The following is a 20,901-nucleotide window of genomic DNA, read 5'->3' as shown; positions in this document are numbered from 1 at the left end:
CTACCCCCCCCAACTTTACTCTATGTGCATTTAATGCTATCTTGGGACAGCAGCCAACATAATAAAGGACTACTCACACCCCTGTCAATCCCATTTCTTTCTCTCTTCTCACATAAGTTCACAAGTTATGGGAGTAGAATTAAGCCATTGGGCCCTTTGAATCTAGTCCGCCAATCAATCATGGATGATCTCTGCCTCCTAATCTCATTTTCCTGCCTTCTCCCATTAACCCTTGACACCCATTCTAATCAAGAATTTGTTTATCTCTGCCTTAAAAATATCCACTGACTTGGCCTCAACAGCCCCCTGTGGCAATGAGTTCCACAGATAGCTAATGTAACCCCACTTTTCAAAAATGGAGGGAGAGAGAAAACGGGGAAATACAGACCAGTTAGTCTAACATTGGTAGTGGGGAAAATGCTAGAGTCAGTTATTAAAGATGGGATAGCAGCACATTTGGAAAGTGGTGAAATCATTGGACAAAATCAGCATGGATTTATGAAAGGTAAATCATGTCTGACGAATCTTATAGAATTTTTCGAGGATGTAACCAGTAGAGTGGATAAGGGAGAACCAGTGGATGTGTTATATCTGGACTTCCAGAAGGCTTTCGACAAGGTCCCACATAAGAGATTAGTATGCAAACTTAAAGCACACGGTATTGTGGGTTCAGTATTGATGTGGATAGAGAACTGGCTGGCAGACAGGAAGCAAAGAGTAGGAATAAACGGGTCCTTTTCAGAATGGCAGGCAGTGACTAGTGGGGTAACGCAAGGCTCACTGCTGGGACCCCAGCTATTTACAATATATATTAATGATTTGGACGAGGGAATTGAATGCAACATCTCCAAGTTTACGGATGACACGAAGCTGGGGGGTAGTGTTAGCTGTGAGGAGGATGTTAGGAGGCTGCAAGGTGACTTGGATAGGTTAGGTGAGTGGGCAAATGCATGGCAGATGCAGTATAATGTGGATAAATGTGAGGTTATCCACTTTGATGGCAAGAACAGGAAAGCAGACTATTATCTGAATGGTGGCCGATTAGGAAAAGGGGAGATGCAACGAGACCTGGGTGTCGTGATACACCAGTCATTGAAAGTAGGCATGCAGGTGCAGCAGGCAGTGAAGAAAGTGAATGGTATGTTGGCATTCATAGCGAGGGGATTTGAGTATAGGAGCAGGGAGGTTCTGCTGCAGTTGTACAGGGCATTGGTGAGACCACACCTGGAATATTGCGTACAGTTTTGGTCTCCTAATCTGAGGAAAGACATTCTTGCCATAGAGGGAGTACAGAGAAGGTTCACCAGATTGATTCCTGTGATGGCAGGACTTTCATATGAAGAAAGGCTGGATAGACTCGGCTTGTACTCGCTGGAATTTAGAAGATTGAGGGGGGATCTTATAGAAACTTACAAAATTCTTAAGGGGTTGGACAGGCTAGATGCAGGAAGATTGTTCCCGATGTTGGGGAAGTCCAGAACAAGGGGTCACAGTTTAAGGATAAGGGGGAAATCTTTTAGGACCGAGATGAGAAAGTTTTTTTTCACACAGAGTGGTGAATCTGTGGAATTCTCTGCCACAGAGGGTAGTTGAGGCCAGTTCATTGGCTATATTTAAGAGGGAGTTAGATGTGGCCCTTGTGGCTAAAGGGATCAGGGGGTATGGAGAGAAGGCAGGTACAGGATACTGACTGAGTTGGATGATCAGCCATGATCATATTGAATGGCGGTGCAGGCTCGAAGGGCCGAATGGCCTACTCCAGCATCTATTTTCTATGTTTCTATGTTTCTAGATTACCGTCCCTCTGACTAAAGAAGTTCCTCCTCATCTCCTTTCTAAAAGAGCGCCATTTAATTCTGAGGCTATGACCTCTGGTCCTAGACTCTCCCGCCAGTGGAAACATCCTTTCCACATCCACTCTATCTATGTCTTTCATTATTCTGTAATTTTCAATGTGGTTCGCCCTCAACCTTCCAAACTCCAGCGAATATAGAGGCCCAGTGCTGTCAAGCGCTCATCATATGCTAACCCACTCATTCCTAAAATCATTCTTGTAAACCTCCTCTGGATCCATTCCAGAACCAGCACATCCTTCCTCAGACATGGGGCCCATGCTTGAAACATGCTTGAAAGCACAATTTACTAGATTGAAGAACAGCTTCTTACCCACTGTTATCAAACTGCTAAACAGATCTCGGATATGCTCGGAATGATTTATCCAAATGTACCTTGTTGTGACCCATGCAGTTTTTTTTAACACCCCTCTTTATTGCCTAAGCACTATATTAAACACTGTTTAACTTTCTTTGCACAACCGTTGTACCCATGTGTGTATAATATGCAGGATTACATGCAAAACAAAGTTTAACAATGTATCTTGGAAAACATGATAATAATAAACCAATATCAAAACCAATAAATCCTTTGGAATTTGTTTTAAAATAATTTGACCATGAAATCAGATAATAAGGTAATTTGTATACTTCAAGACTTAATAAGAACACATCTACCTCATCTAATTATGGTTTCTGACCTATAAGTTTCACACAGCGCATTGCTCCACAATGTTTGAAAATAAAGAACTAAGTTTCTCTTTTAATCAATTTGAATGCAGTTTGATTTTCTTTTCTTAGGTATAAAGGGAGCAGAGGTGAATGAATTGCAGCTAATTGGCTCCGCTCCTTTCAAGAAGCATGTATTCAAAGTGGCAGATTTTGACCAGATTCAAAATGTGCAGAGTGAGATAATTGGCCTCGTATGCTCTGGTGTTGAGGAACAACTTGGTGAAATTGTGAGTGGGGAAGAAGGTAAGATTTTTTTAACAGGATCCTGGCTGTTCGTCTCATCTACATCTTCTCATGCACTATTAATTGACCCTTGTCGATTATTTGGTAGTTGTTTTACTGAGAATTTCCTTGGAGTCGAGAGCTAGTTGGGTGCTGGTGGGTTGTTCCACGGGCGAAGGCAGAGAGGAGATTTGATAGCAGTGTACAAGGTTATGGGGGGGTTCTGAAAACCTGTTCCCACTGAAAGATGATTAGAAAGGACAAGGAGCTGATGGGATACCCAGTACTATAACCCTTTCAGAGGTCATAGCCCACGTGAGTAAGTTGAGGTTTAGTTTAAGGGAATGTTGAATAAATATAATGGAAAGAAAATAGAAATTTTTATTTTGATAGGATTTTCCAAAGAGGATTTCAGGAGCTTCAAGTACAACATTAGCAACAAAGTGCTGGACAAGTTGTGGTAAATGGCATATTTAGTTGATGTCCACAAAAGGAAACAAAGTGCTGGAGTAACTCAGCAGGTCAGGCAGCATCTCTGGAGAACCTGGAATCATGACATTTCACCTTGAGGCCCTTCTTCAGACTGACAATTCTTCAAATTAATGTAATAGATAAATACTTTTATGTTGATGAAAAAGGCCAATCAAAATCTAAAACCCATGCCTTTTCTTGTTCCCTAATCTGCAGTGGTTGAACCTCCTTCCAACATGCAGGTCTTGGAGGTTGCATCCAATTACATGAGGATCATTTGGGATTCATCTCCTGGACAGATCACCGGCTACAGAATTCATCTGATTCCCATGGCAGCGGGCAACAAAGAGCACATCCTCAACGTTGATGCCAACACCAGGACTGTGATTGCCAAAGACCTCAATGCAGACACTGAATACCAGATTAACTTGTATGCCATGAGAGAGCTGGCATCTAGTGATCCAATAACACTCATGGACAAGACACACCCTTATGAGGTTACAGTTGGTAAGTTGGTATCCATGCTGTGCAGGTTTCAATATGTGCTAATGATGCACACATTCGAACAGGTTGTGTAATTTTCAAAATGACACAAGTCGTGCACACATACAGAACAAAACAATCTAATGACGGGCAACATTTGAAGAGCAGCATGGTGCCGTTTTGAAAATCAGGAGGGACATATAACTTTGTTATTGTGCGTCTGAGACGTTTTTGCCCTAAACTTTATTTTTCCCCATTGACGCAATTTTTTTAAACACAATTTTCTATAAGGTAAGTTAGCTATCTTGCTATAGCAGAATCACCTGTGATTGTCACAGAGGGAGTGAAATGACGATTACCCAGTCTGTTTCTAGGGATGGAAGGTTTACCATATGTGGAGAGTCTGAGAAGACTGGAATGATACTGTCTATAACTTCAAAGAATGAGGGGAGATATCATCAACACTACAAAATTCTTTAAGATTTTAACAGGCTGGATGCAGGGGGCTTGTTTCCCTGACTTAAGTGCCACAGTTTCAGAAATGGAAAAGGGCATTTAAAAGGGAGGAACACATTTTTAATCAGATGGTGGTGAACCTTTCAAGCTCTCCAAACCAGAGGTTGTGGAGACTCAGACACTGAGTGTGTTCAAGATGGATGTGTTTCAGATGGATGAATTTCAGGAATTAAGGGAAGCAAGGGATATGTAGGGAAATGACGCTGAAGTCGAATGATGATGAATTGATGGTGGACCAGGCACAAGGAGCCTAATAGTAATTCCTGCTACTATTTCTTATGTCTAATACTGATCTCCTCTAAAATGTATGGAAATGTTAAGCAGAAAATGTTGCGCTAGCTCATCTAGATTGGCCAATATCTGCTTTGATGCGAATGTAATGATACTTCTAATAGACCTGGAGAGAGGTCTGCAATTGATCTACTAATGATCAAAGAGAATCAAAAGAGTCACATACAATTGTATTATCACACACAAATTAAACAGTCATCGAGCTAAACAACATGGAAGCAGGCATTCAGTCCAACTTGCCTATTACAATATTAGTATTCTGGGCTAGTCTCATTCCTTTAAACTCTTCCTCTCCACACATCTGTTCAAATGTCTTCTGATGTTCATAATTGTACTGAAGAGGAGTGATTATTGAAGGATGAATGTAGGAAAGTTATCACTTGAAGTAGACCAAAATTGAGGGCCAGTTTTACAGAAAATAAAAAAGAGCGGCAAGTATATTATGTAGGGAATAATTAGAACTTTTAATCTGCTAGAACCAGTATTGGCACACTGGATTACAAGGAAGGTGGATTTACAGATTGAAGGCAAAGGGGAAGTTAACGGGATAGACTGTGAAAAGTATTGAGAGGAGACTAATAAATGCTTGAGTTTCTATACTAAACTAAATAGTGGGGGGCGAGGGGGGGGTGAGGGGGGGGGGGAAGGGGGAGGGGGGGAGGGGGGAGGGGGAGGGGGAGGGAGGGGGAGGGGGGATGAGACAAATTGGAAATGCAAGGATGGAATTAAAGGGAAAGAGTATGGGAAAAGTTAAGAAAGTCACCAGAATTAGCTGGGCAGAAAGCTCACAAAGTGATAGGAGAGTATTACCAAGTGAAATAGGAATCAATGTGAAAGGTGAGGTAAGTAATGGATTAAAAGTATTATATATGAATGCACAAAGTATAAGAAGTAAAGTGGATGAGCTTGAGGCTCAGTTAGAGATTGGTAGATCTGACATTGTGGGGATTACAGAGACATGGCTGCAGGAGAATCGGGACTGGGAACTGAATATTCAGAGTTATACATCCTATAGAAAGGACAGGCAGGTGGGCAGAGGAGTGGGGTAGCTCTGTTGGTGAGGGATGAAATTCAGTCCCTTGCAAAGGGTGACAATGTAGAGTCGCTGTGGATAGAATTGAGGAATTGTAAAGGTAAGAAGACACTAATGGGAGTTATCTACAGACCCCCAAACAGTAGCCTGGATATAGGGTGCAAGTTGTAGTAGGAGTTAAAATTGGCATGTAACAAAGGTAATGTCACTGTGGTTGTAGGAGATTTCATTATGCAGGTAGACTGGGAAAATCAGGTTGGTTCTGGACCCCAAGAAAGGGAGTTTGTGGAGTGCCTCCGAGATGGATTCTTAGAGCAGTTTGTACTGGAGCCTACTAGAGAGAAGGCAATTCTGGACTTAGTGTTGTCTAATGAACCAGATTTAATAAGGGAACTCAAGGCAAAGGAGCCACTAGGAGGTAGTGACCATAATATGATAAGTTTTAATCTGCAATTTGAGAGGGAGAAGGTTAAATCAGAAGTGTCAGTGTTGCAGTTGAACAAAGGGGACTAAGCAGGCACAAGAGAGGAGCTGGCCAAGGTCGACTGGAAAAGGATCCTAGCAGGAATGACGGTGGAACAGCAATGGCAGGAATTTCTGGGCATAATCCAGAAGACGCAGAATCATTTCATTCCAAAGAGGAAGAAAGATTCTAAGGGGAGTAAGAGGCAACCGTGGCTAACAAGGGAAGTTGGGGATGGAATAAAACTAAAAGAAAAGGTGTATAACATAGCAAAGAGTAGCAGGAAGCCAGAGGATTGGGAAACATTCAAAGGACAACAGAAGGTAACAAAAAGAGCAATAAGGGGTGAATAGATGAAGTACGAGGGTAAGCTGGCCAAGAATATAAAGTAGGATAATAAAAGCTTCTTTAGGTATGTTAAGAGAAAAAGATTAGTAAAGACAAATATGGGACCCTTGAAGGCAGAAACGGGTGAAATTATTATGGGGAACAAGGAAATGGCGGAAGAGTTGAACAGGTACTTTGATTCTGTCTTTACGAAGGAAGACACAAACAATCTCCCAGATGTACTAGACGACGGAGGATCTAGCGAGGCAGAGGAACTGAAAGAAATTTGCATTAGGTGAGAAATCGTATTGGGTGGACTGATGGGACTGAAGGCTGATAAATTCCCAGGGCCTGATGGTCTGCATCCAAGGGTACTCAAGGAGGTGGCTCTAGAAATCGTGGACGCATTGGTAATCATTTTCCAATGTTCTATAGATTCAGGATCAGTTCCTGTGGATTGGAGGATAGCTAATGTTATCCCACTTTTCAAGAAAGGAGCTAGAGAAAAAATTGGGAATTATAGACCAGTTAGCCTGACATCGGTGGTGGGGAAGATGCTGGAGTTAATTATTAAAGAAGTAATAACAGCGCATTTGGATTGGTCCTGTTTGACTAATCTTCTGGAATTTTTTGAGGATGTGACAAGTAAAATGGATGAAGGAGAGCCAGAGGATGTAGTGTATCTGGACTTTCAGAAAATTTTGATAAGGTCCCACACAGATGATTAGTGGGCAAAATTAAAGCACATGGTATTGGGGATAGGGTATTGACATGGATATAAAATTGGTTGGCAGACAGGAAACAAAGAGTAGGAATAAATGGGGCTCTGTCAGAATGGTAGGCAGTGGCAAGTGGAGTGCTGCAAGGCTCAGTGCTGGGGCCGCAACAATTTACAATATATATTAATGATTTAGATGATGGAATTAAAAGTAACACTGGCAAATTTGCAATGACATAAAGCTGGGTGGCAGTGTGAACTGCGAAGAGGATTTTAGGAGGTTGCAGGGTGGCTTGGACAGGTTGAGTGAGTGGGCAGATGCATGGCAGATGCAGTATAATGTGGATAAATGTGAGGTTATCCACTTTGGTGGCAAGAAGAAGGTGGCAGATTATTATCTCAATGGTGACAGATTAGGAAAAAGGGAAGTGCAATGAGTCCTGGGTGTCCTTGTACACTAGTCACTGAAAATAAACATGCAGATACAGCAGGCAGTGAAGAAAGCTAATGGCATGTTGGCCTTCATAACGAGAGGATTTGAGTACTGGAGTAAAGAGGTCCTTCTGCAGTTATACAGGGCCATGGTGAGACCACATCTGGAGTGTTGTGTGCAGTTTTGGTCTCCTAATTTGAGGAAGGACATCCTTGCTATTGAGGCAGTGCAGCGTAGGTTCACGAGGTTAATTCCCGGGGTGACAGGAGTGTCATATGAGGAAAGATTGGAAAGACTGGGCTTGTATTCACTGGAATTTAGAAGGATGAGCGGGGAAACAAATAAAATTATAAAAGAACTGGACAAGATAGATGCGGGAAAAATGTTCCCAATTTTGGGGGAGTCCAGAACCAGGGGCCACAGTCTAAAAATAAAGGGGAGGCCATTTAAAACTGAGACGAGAAAAAACTTTTTCCCACAGAGATTTCTTAATTTGTGGAATTCTCTGCCACAGTAGAGGCCAATTCACTGGATGAATTTAAAGAGAGTTAGATAGAGCTCTAAGGGCTAGCGGAATCAAGGGATATGGGGAGAAGGCAGACATGGGTTACTGATTGTGGATGATCAAACATGATCGCAATGAATGGCGGTGCTGGCTGGAAGGGCCGAATGGCCTCCTCCTGCATCTATTTTCTATGTTTCTATGTTAATCAACCAGGTAGGCTAAATGATCCATGCATTTTCCTATTACATACTACTCACTTACCAAGTCAATAACACTGTTCATATTATAAAATGATTGTGGATTTCATCTCTTTTGACTCCCGCAGAATGTACCCTGGCTGACAACACGCAAGCTGATGTTGTCCTATTAGTCGATGGCTCCTACAGCATTGGCTTGAGCAACTTTGCCAAGGTGAGAGATTTCCTCGAAACCTTAGTCAAGACCTTCAACGTTGGTCGTGACCGTATCCAGATTGGTCTGGTTCAGTACAGCCGGAATGCATTCACGGAGTTCACCCTCAATAAACACTCAACGCTCCAGGAGGTGGTCCGGGCTATCCGCACTTTCCCCTACAGGGGTGGCTCCACCAACACAGGCAAGGCCATGACCTATGTGAGAGCGAATGTCTTCGTCCCGAATAAGGGAGCAAGGAGCAATGTTCCACGAGTGATGGTGCTGATCACGGATGGCAAGTCTTCTGACACCTTCCAGCAACCCGCCATGAAGCTGCGAGATGCCGGTGTGGAGATCTTTGCTGTGGGAGTCAAGGACGCAGTGTTCAGCGAACTGGTGGCCATCGCCTCTCCCCCTGAAAACACCCACGTGTACCAAGTGGACGACTTCGATTCTTTCCAGCGGGTATCAACAAAGCTCACACAGACACTGTGTCTCAGGATCGAGGAGGAAACGAAAGCCATCAGAGCGCGGAGTGAGTGAGCCAAGGATAGAAACTTTCAACTTATGATTTACTCAACTGTACATCCAATGAGAAACAGTGATAGGAAACTCCAAACGGGGGGTAGATATCAGGCGACAAGGCAAAATAATACATTAACTACACATTAAATGTCTGGCCTGCTTGAAATCCGATAAATGGATGGGGATAATAAGCAGCACTCAAACCAAGTGACTCTACCCACTCTATCCATGGCTTTTTAAATTCACGTGCATACTAACTTTATTGTGAACTTGATAATGCGCCATGCAGCACTGTTTAGCAAAAATGTTAATGCATTTGAGTGAAGTGCATGCTGCAGCAACTGCTCTCCAGTTGGAGTGGGATTGACTGCTTAGGGATGTGGACAGGGATCTAACAAAAGAGGCTGCTTTGCCCTGGATGATGCCGTGCTTCATGAGAGTTGTTTGTGCTGCAGTCATCCAGGTAAATATAGTGTCCTTAACACTCTTGATATCCTTGTTGATGACCCACACCTAAAGAATATAGTGGGAGCTCCCCTTGGCACAGCAGGGAGATTTTTTAAGACACTATTTGTTTAATATTGTTCATTGCCACATCAGGATAGAGTATCTGTCAGGTTTCTCAATCACTTTCATTTTGTATTGCCCATCAGTATTAATAATCAATTTTCAAAAAAATGAATACGCTTCCCATATTCTAAATTTACATAAATTATTTTTCTTTCATTAATCAAAATTAATCTTATTTTATAAATCCCATAGATTAAATGACTTCATCCTCTTACAGTAGGAAGTGTAACTGCTGCATTGGTGCTTTAATGTTGTTGACATATTATTTTATGGGAGTTAAAGTGCATGTAGGTTGCAGATTCATGCAGTGAACAAGTGACTGTTTTCTCATCACTGAAACGGCATCCCGATTGGGGATTTAAATGTCTAAATTTGACTGTTTGGCTCAGAGGTCTTGTTGATAATTGATGTCCGTTAATCATAGGCCTAAATCCAGCTTCGGACCTGAGGACATCTGAAGTGACTTCACGTAGTTTCCGAGTGAGCTGGGCAGCAGCTAGCCCAGATGTGCTGTCATATCTACTGAGCTATACAATGGAAGCGGGTGGTTATCCAGTGTCCATTCGGATTCCCGCAGACCAAACAACCAGAGTACTGACAGACCTACTGCCAGACACCACCTACCTAGTCGACGTGGTCGCAGAGTACACTGAAGGTCCAAGTTCACCAGTGGATGGAAAAGACACCACCCTTGAAGGTATTGTATCACTGTGTGTGTATAGTGATTAACTTACTGAATTTATAGTAACCTAACTGAATGTGACACCAGCTCGGCTCATGGCACTTCAATAAACAACAATACATTTTAACAATCACTGACACCTTCATCCTGAGTAATACCATTTAATAACGTTTTCTCAGTGGGTCAGGCAGCATCTCTGGAGAAAATGGATAGGTGAAGTTTCGGGTTGGGACCCTTCTTCAGACTGACTGTAGCCCCCACCACCCTCGCAGCCTTCTCTCTGTGGAACAGAGCACAGCAGCAGTATCTATTCCCTAAGGTAGTTGAGTCTAGCTTTAAGTCTATCCAGAAGATAGACTCAGAGTGCTGGAGTAACTCAGCAGGTCAGGTAGAATCTCTGGAGAAAAAGGATGGATGATGTTTTGGGTCGGGACCCTTCTTCAGACTGAGTCTCATCCATTTTCACCAGAGATGCTGCCTGACCTGTTGAGTTACACCAGCACTTTATGCACACTTTAAGTTTATCCAGCTTGCTTTCAATAGCTTGGTCGATTGCCAGGAGCAGGCTAGGGAGGGGGGACTGGAACTAATTTGCTTCAGTTTCTCGTGCAGACCTGCGCGTTTCCCATGTTTTCTAGATATGTGGCTGTTTCTGTTCAGGCTTGGGGGTCTGTGAGTGAGTTGGCCGTTCCATGAGGTAGGTGGGAGCATTTGGTGGAGTCCAGGAGATGGGTTACATCTTGGAGCGATCCCAAGGGTTGGGCCTTTTGTTCAGCGTCAAGGTCAAGTCATGAGGTTGGCTACTCCCATCAATTGGTATGCTTGCTGGGATCAGGCCTTTGACATGTTGATTGATTGCTGGCTTCTCTTGCAGCTGTAGACCGCAGATCCAGTGGTCAGCAGTTTTGTTTCATCAGATCATTCATTCGGGTGCTTAGAGCCATAGAGTGATACAGTGTGGAAACAGGCACTTCGGCCCAAACTCTCCCACACCAGCCAACAGTGTCCCAGCTACACTAGTCCCACTTGCCTGCGCTTGGTCCGCATCCCTCCAAACCTGTCCTATCCATGTAACTGTCTCATTGTTTCTTAAATGATGGGATAGTCCCAGCTTCAACTACCTCCTCTGGCAGCTTGTTCCATACACCCACCACCCTTTGTGTGAAAAAGTTACCCTTCGAATTCTTATTATATCTTTTCCCCTTCACCTTGAACCCAATGTCCTCTGGTCCTCGATTCCCCTACTCTGGGCAAAAGACTGTGCATCTACCCGATCTATTCCTCTCATGATTTTGTATACCTCTATAAGATCTCCCCTCATCCTCCTGCACTCCAAGGAATAGAGACCCAGCCTACTCAACCTCTTCCTTTAGCTCACACCATCTAGTCCTGGCAGCATCCTCGTAAATCTTTTCTGAACCCTTTCAAGCTTGACAATATCTTTCCTATAACATGGTGCCCAGAACTGAACACAATATTCTAAATGCAGTCTCACCAAAGTCTTATACATGAAGATGGGGACTCCATTTGGTCAGGTCCAATGGGTTGGTCTTGAGGTCATTTTCTTCATCATCAGGATGTGGAGTCGGCCATTTCAGAAGGCCGGTAGGTGGCAGGTCTCAGTGGTCATGATAGGCTTTGTACTTGGGCAGTCTGGTTGAGTCCGTTTGGGTTAGGCAGCCGGTTGGGTTGATCAGTTGTTCCTGGGGGTTGCAAGATCGAAAAGGAATTTCACTGTGCGTTTGCACATGTGACAATGAAGCACCATTGATTGACCATCACCTGATGTGAAAGTAGATTTAAGAGAACACTGTTAGTAGGAGGGACCTGGCCAAATTCAGGCAATGGGACTAGTTTGGATAAATATCTTGGTCGCTATGAGAGTTGGACTGAACGGCCTGTTTCCCTGCAGTATGAGTCAATTTGTGTCCACCTCTTTGTGTATGTGCTTGTGAAAGCATGTATAAAAGTACGACAATTTATGTGTTCACGTCCATCTTATATGTGTTTATACATATGCCTGTTCGTATGTATGGCAATATAAACTTGTGAGAGTGGATGTAAAGTGGGATGGTTCGCCTGCTTAATTACCTATTCCTATTCAGTGTCTAGGACTGAAAGCTCACACAATCTTACCAAGTGGAGTTAGTGTGAAAAAGTGTGGCTAGAGGAAGTGAGCAAATTGTTCCAAACAAATAATGGGTGGAGGATTAAAAGCTATTTTGATTTTGTGCTTTGGAGAAAATGCTCATCCCTGGACAAGAGCCTAAATTAAATTTAGTGTGAACATTCACAGATTCAGTCCAGATGAGTCCTTGGAAGGAAACCATATCAATTGTCAATAGAAAAGAATGTCTGTGGCTGTGTCTGTGAGGTAAATGTCAATGCATTTGCCTTATTAGAATGCATGTGTGTGCGCCTGAGTGTATATGTGTGTTTGTATTTGAGTTTCTTTATGAGTGCTTATGAGAGAGGGAGAGAGACAGGGAGACAGAGAGTGTGTGTATGTGCGCGCACATATGCATGTGCAAATCTATGACAATCTCAGGCCCACAATGGAGAATCCAGAAACAAATCTTATACTGGCATCTTATCAATGACTCATTGCAGCTTTTTATTCCATGATATGTTATTGCAATCTGAAAGATACAGACAATTTCTGTCAATCTGTTGTTTTACAGTTAGTTCGTCATTGCAGTGCACTGAGTTACTCAGACTCGGTCAAACAACCACCCCACAACCGCTTAGGGTTGAAGTGTAGGAATGGTGGTTTGTTTGCATCACAAACATGTTATTTGAAGTATATTTTTTAGGGTTTTGCCTAATACATGGCAGATTCATCAAATTAAAAATAATTTTGCACTGCTTTTTGTCATTGGGGATAGATGAAATGGAAGGAGAATGGTCTACAGACCAAATCAGCAGGGTTTCTGATGGATGGTAGTTGCGGCGTGGTATTGTCAAACCACAGGTACCTCAGACTATATGTCAGTTGTATTATAACAGCATTTAAAAGACACTCAGACAAGTACATGGACAGAAAATGTTTCGAGAGAAATGGGGCAGATGCGGGCAGGTGGGATTAATGTAAATGGGCCATCTTGGCCAGTGGGCAAGTTGGGATGAAGGGCCTGTTTCCGTGCTGCAAGACTCTACAAATCTTTGACTATAGGGCGGCACGGTAGCGCAGCGGTAGAGTTGCTGCTTTACAGCGAATGCAGCGCCGGAGACTCAGGTTCGATCCTGACTACGGGTGCTGTACTGTAAGGAGTTTGTACGTTCTCCCCGTGACCTGCGTGGGTTTTCTCCGAGATCTTCGGTTTCCTCCCACACTCCAAAGACGTACAGGTATGTAGGTTAATTGGCTGGGTAAATGTAAAAATTGTCCCTAGTGGGTGTAGGATAGTGTTAATGTACGGGGATCGTTGGGCGGCACGGACTTGGTGGGCCGAAAAGGCCTGTTTCCGGCTGTATATATATGATATGATCCCATAATGTCTCATCCCTCTCAATTCATCATTGACTTTAAGCTCTGCATCCATGTGGAGTTGGGGAGTGGGGCTTGGTAGTTCAGAGGCAGTTGTCCCTCACTGAAAACATTAAGCACATTAAGGAGGCATGCAATTTTCCTAAGGCATTATTTTAAAATACTCTTCAAAAGATGAGCTTTCTAAAGGTGGCAGGATTTGATTCTGCTTGTAGATACTCTCTACTGCATTGAAGCTGGCCCCCCTCTATGTCCACTCCATCTGCACCAATATCAGTGGGTGCATCAATATCTGTGTTTTACTAATATCAGGGGGTTTGCTGATAGCATTACCATTTGTAGCTCTCTACATGATGCTATTGATTTATCAATTTTCTCCCTTCACTAAACATTTCAAAACATCTCTCTTTTCACTCTTAGCTCAAAGTACGATTCCTTTCCTTCCTCCACCACCATAAAGTGCATCAGGATATATTACCTCGTGAGGAATCTCATACAATGTTAAGCTCTATTTAGAGCATTATGCCCGAGTTTGCATAATTGTTCATTCAGATTTTCTTCCTTTACTCCTTGTGAGGTGATTTCTTATGACTGCAGGCTGCAGAACTGTTACAAACTCTCATGTTTCTGTGTGATGATGTTTCATCCGTAAGTTTGCGTCTTGGATATACTAATGCGATGGGCAGTACTATCCTTTAATTATAAATGTGCACAGTTTCCAGTGCATTTATGCCTGTCAATACACACCTGCACTCGTAATAAAATGCGCACAACATATACACAGCGTATAGATATTACAATGCACATAGGCACACAACTCACAGTCTACAGCAGCACTTACACACACATACACATTTTCCAGTTGAAACCACTGAAAATCGACCAACATTAGGATGCCACTTTGTTTCTATTGCTGCTGCAGGATGTCAAGCCCAATTGTAATGCTCAGTACCACTTGACTAAGAAGAGAGAGTTTGCCTGTATATATTATCGACAACCTAGTGCTCATGGACTGAATGAATGTAGCTGAAAAGATCCATTGTTACTATCTCTGTGGTTGCTTTATATAACAGCTGACTTTGGCATCAAATTATACCAGGCATCCAGGGGAAAATTGGTGAACTCCCTATTTCAGATCTCCTGGGTCCACTGTAATCATCTCTGGGCAACTGTGCTAAATAATGTTGACCCGTATAATTGCAATAACACATTTTCTGGAATCTGTCTTATGCCCAAGATACATTAATCTTTTGTGGATGAAGTTTGCAAATGTGGTGAGCTTGAGAGAGGTGCTGAGGAAAGAAGGATTGATGCAAATTTTGTCAGCAATGGAGAACACCATGTTGAATTTAAGGAACAACTGCAGGTCAACTGTGCAGTTATATTGAAGAAAGTGTTATAAAACACAATTTTATGTCAACATTACCGAGACTACAAAAAAGCACATGCCTATTTATTTAAAAGTAATGGTGCAAGTCATGAGCAAATATGGATCATAACTGGAAACTTCTTCCATGCAATATGCGTCTGCCAAGATAAGGAACGCAAAACAAAGTGGCAGTGCTCCAAGGTGAGCATTTGCAAATGGAAGAGCTGATGCCAATAGGATCACTGGCACTGGAACCAAATTCACTCAAAGCACAAAATGATGATAAAGCGAGACCTCCATCAATTTATCACAATCTCCCACCTGCTTCATCCCAAAATAACACAAATTTATGGAATTGGATTCAACCATTCAGCCATTTTAATGTCTTCCACATTCAACCCAATTGTGCTGATTTGAACAGAACTCATTTCATCTCACCTCAAATACCTCTGCACGTCCTGGATCCTGTGACTTACTTTTCATATTTAATTTCAGATTTATGTCAGTCTTTGGCGTAACAATTTAGTGATGAGGAGATTAACCCGGAAAACAAAATCTACAGTGTTGAGTTATGAAGCTGAAGGCAGTAACAATCTATAGTCTTGAATTGGGAAAGGACTGATAATAAATGTTGCTAGATTGTCATTAGTACCTAGGTGTTCTTTATGTGTAATGCAGAGTCAGAGAGTCATAGAGCATGGATACAGGACCTTTGCCCCAACTCATCCATACTGGCCAAGATGCCATATCTAAGCTAGTTCCATTTTGTATGTTTGCCCCATATCCCTCTAAACATTTACTATCCATGTAGCTGATGAAATTACCTTTAAATGTTGTTATTATACCTGCTTCAACTACTTCATCTGGCAACTCATTCCACTCTCTGTTTGAAAAAGTTGCCCCACAGGTACCCATTAAATCTTTCCTTTCCACCTTAAACCTATGCCCTCTAATTCTTGATTCCCTTACCCTATGAAAAAGACTATGCGCATTCACCCTTTCTATTCCCTTCATGATTTTATACAGCTTTATAAGGTCGCCTTGCAGCTTCCTGTGCTCCAGGAAATAAAGTCCCAGCCTGACTAAACTCTGGCTACTGCTCAGGATGTCGAGTTCTGGCAATATTCTCATCAATCATCTTTGCACACTTTCTAGCTTAGCATTTTTCCTATGGCATGTTAACCAAAACTGAACACAATACTGCAAGTGTGCCCTCACGAATGTCTTGTACAATTCTTCTTTTTGGCCTATTGAAGTCGACATTTTATTGACTCCAGTTAATTTTCCTAGATTCAATGAGAGAATAGACCTGAATTGCCTTAGGTTCATTTACTTAACACTTAATCACTGTTCACATATTTTATTTACCTTCTCCCAATGTGCATTCACTGGTGGTTAAAGAGATGGGAGAGTGGGCAGCCACAGAGTGACAGACAGGTGAGAATGTTAGACTGAAGGTAATGACGTATTATGCGCTAATGTAGAGCAGGGCAGTGGATGAGTTGGGATTGGTGTGGGATGGAAAGCTGGCAACAGATTTTAAGACCATTTGAAATTCAAGGAATGCAGAAATCCGAAGGCCATCCAGAAGTGCCTGGAATAATTAGATCTAGATGTGATGTTGGCATAAGGCTTTCAGTAGCAGTTGAGGCAAAACAGAAGTAATAGGAGACTGGTATAGGGAATATTAATAAAAAAATAATCTTCTCAGAAATCTGGGAGCAGATCAAATTCTTCACTGAAACATAGAAGATAGAAGACAATAATTTAAACAGGGCAGGTAACTAGGAAAATTGACAGGGGAGAGCCGGTGGATGTGGTGTACCTCGACTTTCAGAAAGCCTTTGACAAGGTCCCACATAGGAGATTAGTGGGCAAAATTAGAGCACATGGTATTGGGGGTAGGGTACTGACATGGATAGAAAATTGGTTGACAGACAGAAAGCAAAGAGTGGGGATAAAAAGGTCCCTTTCAGAATGGCAGGCAGTGACTAGTGGGGTACTGCAAGGCTCGGTGCTGGGACCGCAGCTATTTACAATATACATTAATGACTTGGATGAAGGGATTAAAAGTACCATTAGCAAATTTGCAGATGATACAAAGCTGAGTGGTAGTGTGAACTGTGAGGAAGATGCTATGAGGTTGCAGGGTGACTTGGACAGGTTGTGTGAGTGGGCGGATGCATGGCAGATGCAGTTTAATGTAGATAAGTGTGAGGTTATCCCCTTTGGTGGTAAGAATAGGAAGGCAGATTATTATCTGAATGGTGTCAAGTTGGAAAAAGGGGATGTACAACGAGATCTGGGTGTCCTAGTGCATCAGTTACTGAAAGGTAGCATGCAAGTACAGCAGGCAGTGAAGAAAGCCAATGGAAAGTTGGCCTTCATAACGAGGAGTTGAGTATAGGAGCAAAGAGGTCCTTCTGCAGTTGTACAGGGCCCTAGTGAGACTGCACCTGGAGTACTGTGTGCAGTTTTGGTCTCCAAATTTGAGGAAGGATATTCTTGCTATTGAGGGCGTGCTTTACTAGGTTAATTCCTGGAATGGCGGGACTGTCGTATGTTGAAAGACTGGAGCGACTAGGCTTGTATACACTGGAATTTAGAAGGATGAGAGCGGATCTTATCGAAACATATAAGATTATTAAGGGGTTGGACACGTTAGAGGCAGGAAACATGTTCCCAATGTTGGGGGAGTCCAGAACCAGGGGCTACAGTTTAAGAATAAGGGGTAGGCCATTTAGAACGGAGATGAGGAAAAACTTTTTCAGTCAGAGAGTTGTGAATCTGTGGAATTTTCTGCCTCAGAAAGCAGTGGAGGCCAGTTCTCTGAATGCATTCAAGAGAGAGCTAGATAGAGCTCTTAAGGATAGCGGAGTCAGGGGGTATGGGGAGAAGGCAGGAACGGGGTATTGATTGAGAATGATCAGCCATGATCACATTGAATGGTGGTGCTGGGTCGAAGGGCCGAATGGCCTACTCCTGCACCTATTGTCTATTGTCTATTGTAAAAGAAAAACGAGCATGACAAGAAACTTCATTCTCATTGAAAAACTATCTGTTGTACCACTGCTACAGTTGTCTGGCCAGGATCCAATTTTAGTTTTCAGCTCACATCTGTAGCAGATCAAGAGTTATCCCATAAGGTACTAAACCTTCACGTTGATGTGTAGAAATCATGTAGGTGCTTTTTTTAAGCAGAAACACTTTATGGCTGATATTGCATTCTATATGTCCTCCTGGACAAATTGATATGAAGTGTGAATCAGCTTCATTAAGTTCATCACAAATTAGATATCATTGTACAGATTGAATGGATGACTCTGTGAAGTTTGTTCTCCAAGTATCTTGCTTAGTTATGAACATTCATTGAGTCAATGTAACCACCAGGGGATTGACAAAAAAACAAAGGGTGGTAGTTGCCTCTCAGCTCCAGTAATCCAGATTCAATCCTGACCAGTAATCCAGTAATCCAGATTCAATCCGGTGTTATCTGCATGGAGTTTGCATGTTCTTCCTATGACCATGGGTCACTCCTCCCAAATCCACAAAACATGTTCACTGGAAGCTTAGTTAGTTGTTGTAAAGTGACCCAGGTGTATAGAATGGTAGTGTATAGCAGAACCGGGGGGGGGGGGGATTGATAGTAAATGGGGGGAATAGAGTGTCATTAGTGAGGCAATGATAAGTGTGGGCTATATGGTCAGATCAGATTTCAAAGTTACTGTATAAAAACCTGTGCTAAATGTTTATAAATTTACATTTCTCAGGATCTGGTGTCACTGGTGTTACTTTTCCTTGATTACCCTTGGAGAAGGTGGTGGTGAGCTTCCCCGAAGTCCAATTCTGGGCATGCACTAGGAGAGAGTGTGGAGTTGATTTACTGGAATGATAGCAGGTTCTTAATTATGTGTAAAAAAGTCTGGAAAAGGTGCGATTGTTCTCCTGGCTGCAGAAAGCGGTGATTGAAGAAAGATGTTTAAGATCATAGGAGATTATGATCAAATAAAGAAACAATGTAGCTTTTCATTAAGAGGAGAAAACAGTGAATATAGAAGGCCCGTATCATTAAAAATCTTTCCTTTCCATGTTCCCGTCCTACTGTCTTTTAAATGTGATAATTGCGTCCTTTCCTAGCTTATTCCATGTATCGCTACCTGTCTGAAAAAATGTATCCTCCGGTCCTAAATTCTTTTCATTTCAACTTAAACCTCTGCCCTTGAGTTTTAGATTCCCTTATCCTGAGGCAAAGGCTGTGCCTATTCACCTTATTTACATTCCTCATGATCATGTTAACCTCTGTAAGGTCACCCCCCTGCCTCCTGGAAAAAAGACCTCGTCTGAACTCATGATGCAGCTTTACAGGACATTGGTTGGGCAGCATTTGGATTGTTGTATGCAGTTCTTTTCACCTCAATACCAGAAGAGGCATGTAGAGTCTTTAGAAAGAGTGCAAAGAAGGGGATATTAGACAACAGGGATAGGTTGAACAGACTTGGATTGCATTTGCTGGAACAAAGTAGGTTGAGGGGAGATGTGATGGAACTATATAAAACTACGAGAAGCACAGATAGGGTAGATAGTCAGAACCTTGTTCCCAGGATGGTTTAAGATGAGAGAGGCAAAGTTTAAAGGAGATGTGCGGACAGGTTTTTTACACAGAGGGTGGTGTGTGTCTGGAATGCACTGCAGGGGGAGGTGGTGGTGGCAGATACGATGGTGGCATTCAAGAAACTTTTGGATGGGTACATGGATGTGCAAGAATGGAGGGATATGGATTATGTACAGGCAGATAAGAGATGGTCTTGGCATCATGTTTGGTGCGGACATTGTGGACGAAAGGGCCAGATCCTGAATTATACTGTTTTACGTTCTATCTATCCTCCACTTATAACTCAAATCCAGTAATATTCATGGAAATTTCTTCTTGCACCTTTTCCACATTAATTTTATCTTTGCTAAAGCAGGGCGACCAGAACTGTGCACAGAATTCCAAATATGGCCTTGCAGATGTCTTGTACAGCTTTAATAGACAAAAGACAATAGACAATAGGTGCAGGAGGAGGCCATTTGGCCCTTCGAGCCAGCACCGCCATTCAATATGATCATGGCTGATCATTCACAATCAGTACCCCGTTCCTGCCTTCTCCCCATATCCCTTGACTCCGCTATCCTTAAGAGCTCTACCTAGCTCTTTCTTGAATGCATTCAGAGAACTGGCCACTGCCTTCTGAGGCAGAAAATTCCACAGATTCACAACTCTCTGACTGAAAAAGTTTTTCCTCATCTCCGTTCTAAATGGCCCACCCCTTATTCTTAAACTGTGGCCCCTGGTTCTGGAGTCCCCAACATTGGGAACATGTTTCCTACCTCTAACGTGTCCAATCCCTTCATAATCTTATATGTTTCAATAAGATCCCCTCTCATCCTTCTAAATTCCAGCGTATACAAGCCGAGTCGCTCCAGTCTAAAGCAACATCCAAACCCCTGTACTCAATATCCTGATTGATGAAGGCAGCCATGCCAGTATGTTACGATGAACTAGGATGGAGTTCCTGAAAAAGTAGTCACAAAATGCTGGAGTAACTTAGTGGGTCAGGCAGCATCTCTGGAGAAAATGGTTAAGTGATGTTTTGTGTCGGGATCCTTCTTCAGAATTTTTTTGCCTGAAAGGGTAATTGGCTGCCATGGTGGTACAGCGGTAGAGTGGTAGAGTTGCTGTCTTACGGTGCCAGAGACCTGGGTTAGATCCTAAATATGGGTGCTGTCTGTATGGAATTTGTACGTTCTCCCTGTGACCGTGTGCGTCTCCTCCAGGTGCTCCAGTTTCCTCCCACATTCTAAAGACA

General features: G+C 42.7%; 1 protein-coding gene across 1 annotated transcript in view; it reads left to right on the top strand.

Moving 5' to 3' along the window:
• The window catches only part of col12a1a (collagen, type XII, alpha 1a), a 241,698-nt gene that overhangs the window by 35,301 nt on the left and 185,496 nt on the right, over positions 1–20,901 (top strand). Inside the window, exons 8-11 of the mRNA XM_078405469.1 lie at positions 2,634–2,807; positions 3,474–3,764; positions 8,352–8,954; positions 9,939–10,211. Coding sequence (XP_078261595.1) covers positions 2,634–2,807; positions 3,474–3,764; positions 8,352–8,954; positions 9,939–10,211 — 1,341 coding nt within the window. The remainder of the gene's footprint in view (positions 1–2,633; positions 2,808–3,473; positions 3,765–8,351; positions 8,955–9,938; positions 10,212–20,901) is intronic.

This window comes from Rhinoraja longicauda, chromosome 9 (genome assembly GCF_053455715.1).
Source record: "Rhinoraja longicauda isolate Sanriku21f chromosome 9, sRhiLon1.1, whole genome shotgun sequence".
In the NCBI taxonomy this organism is placed as follows: Eukaryota; Metazoa; Chordata; class Chondrichthyes; order Rajiformes; family Arhynchobatidae; genus Rhinoraja; species Rhinoraja longicauda.
The sequence above is the reverse complement of the archived record's forward strand: the minus strand, read 5'-3'. Positions and strand labels throughout refer to the sequence as shown.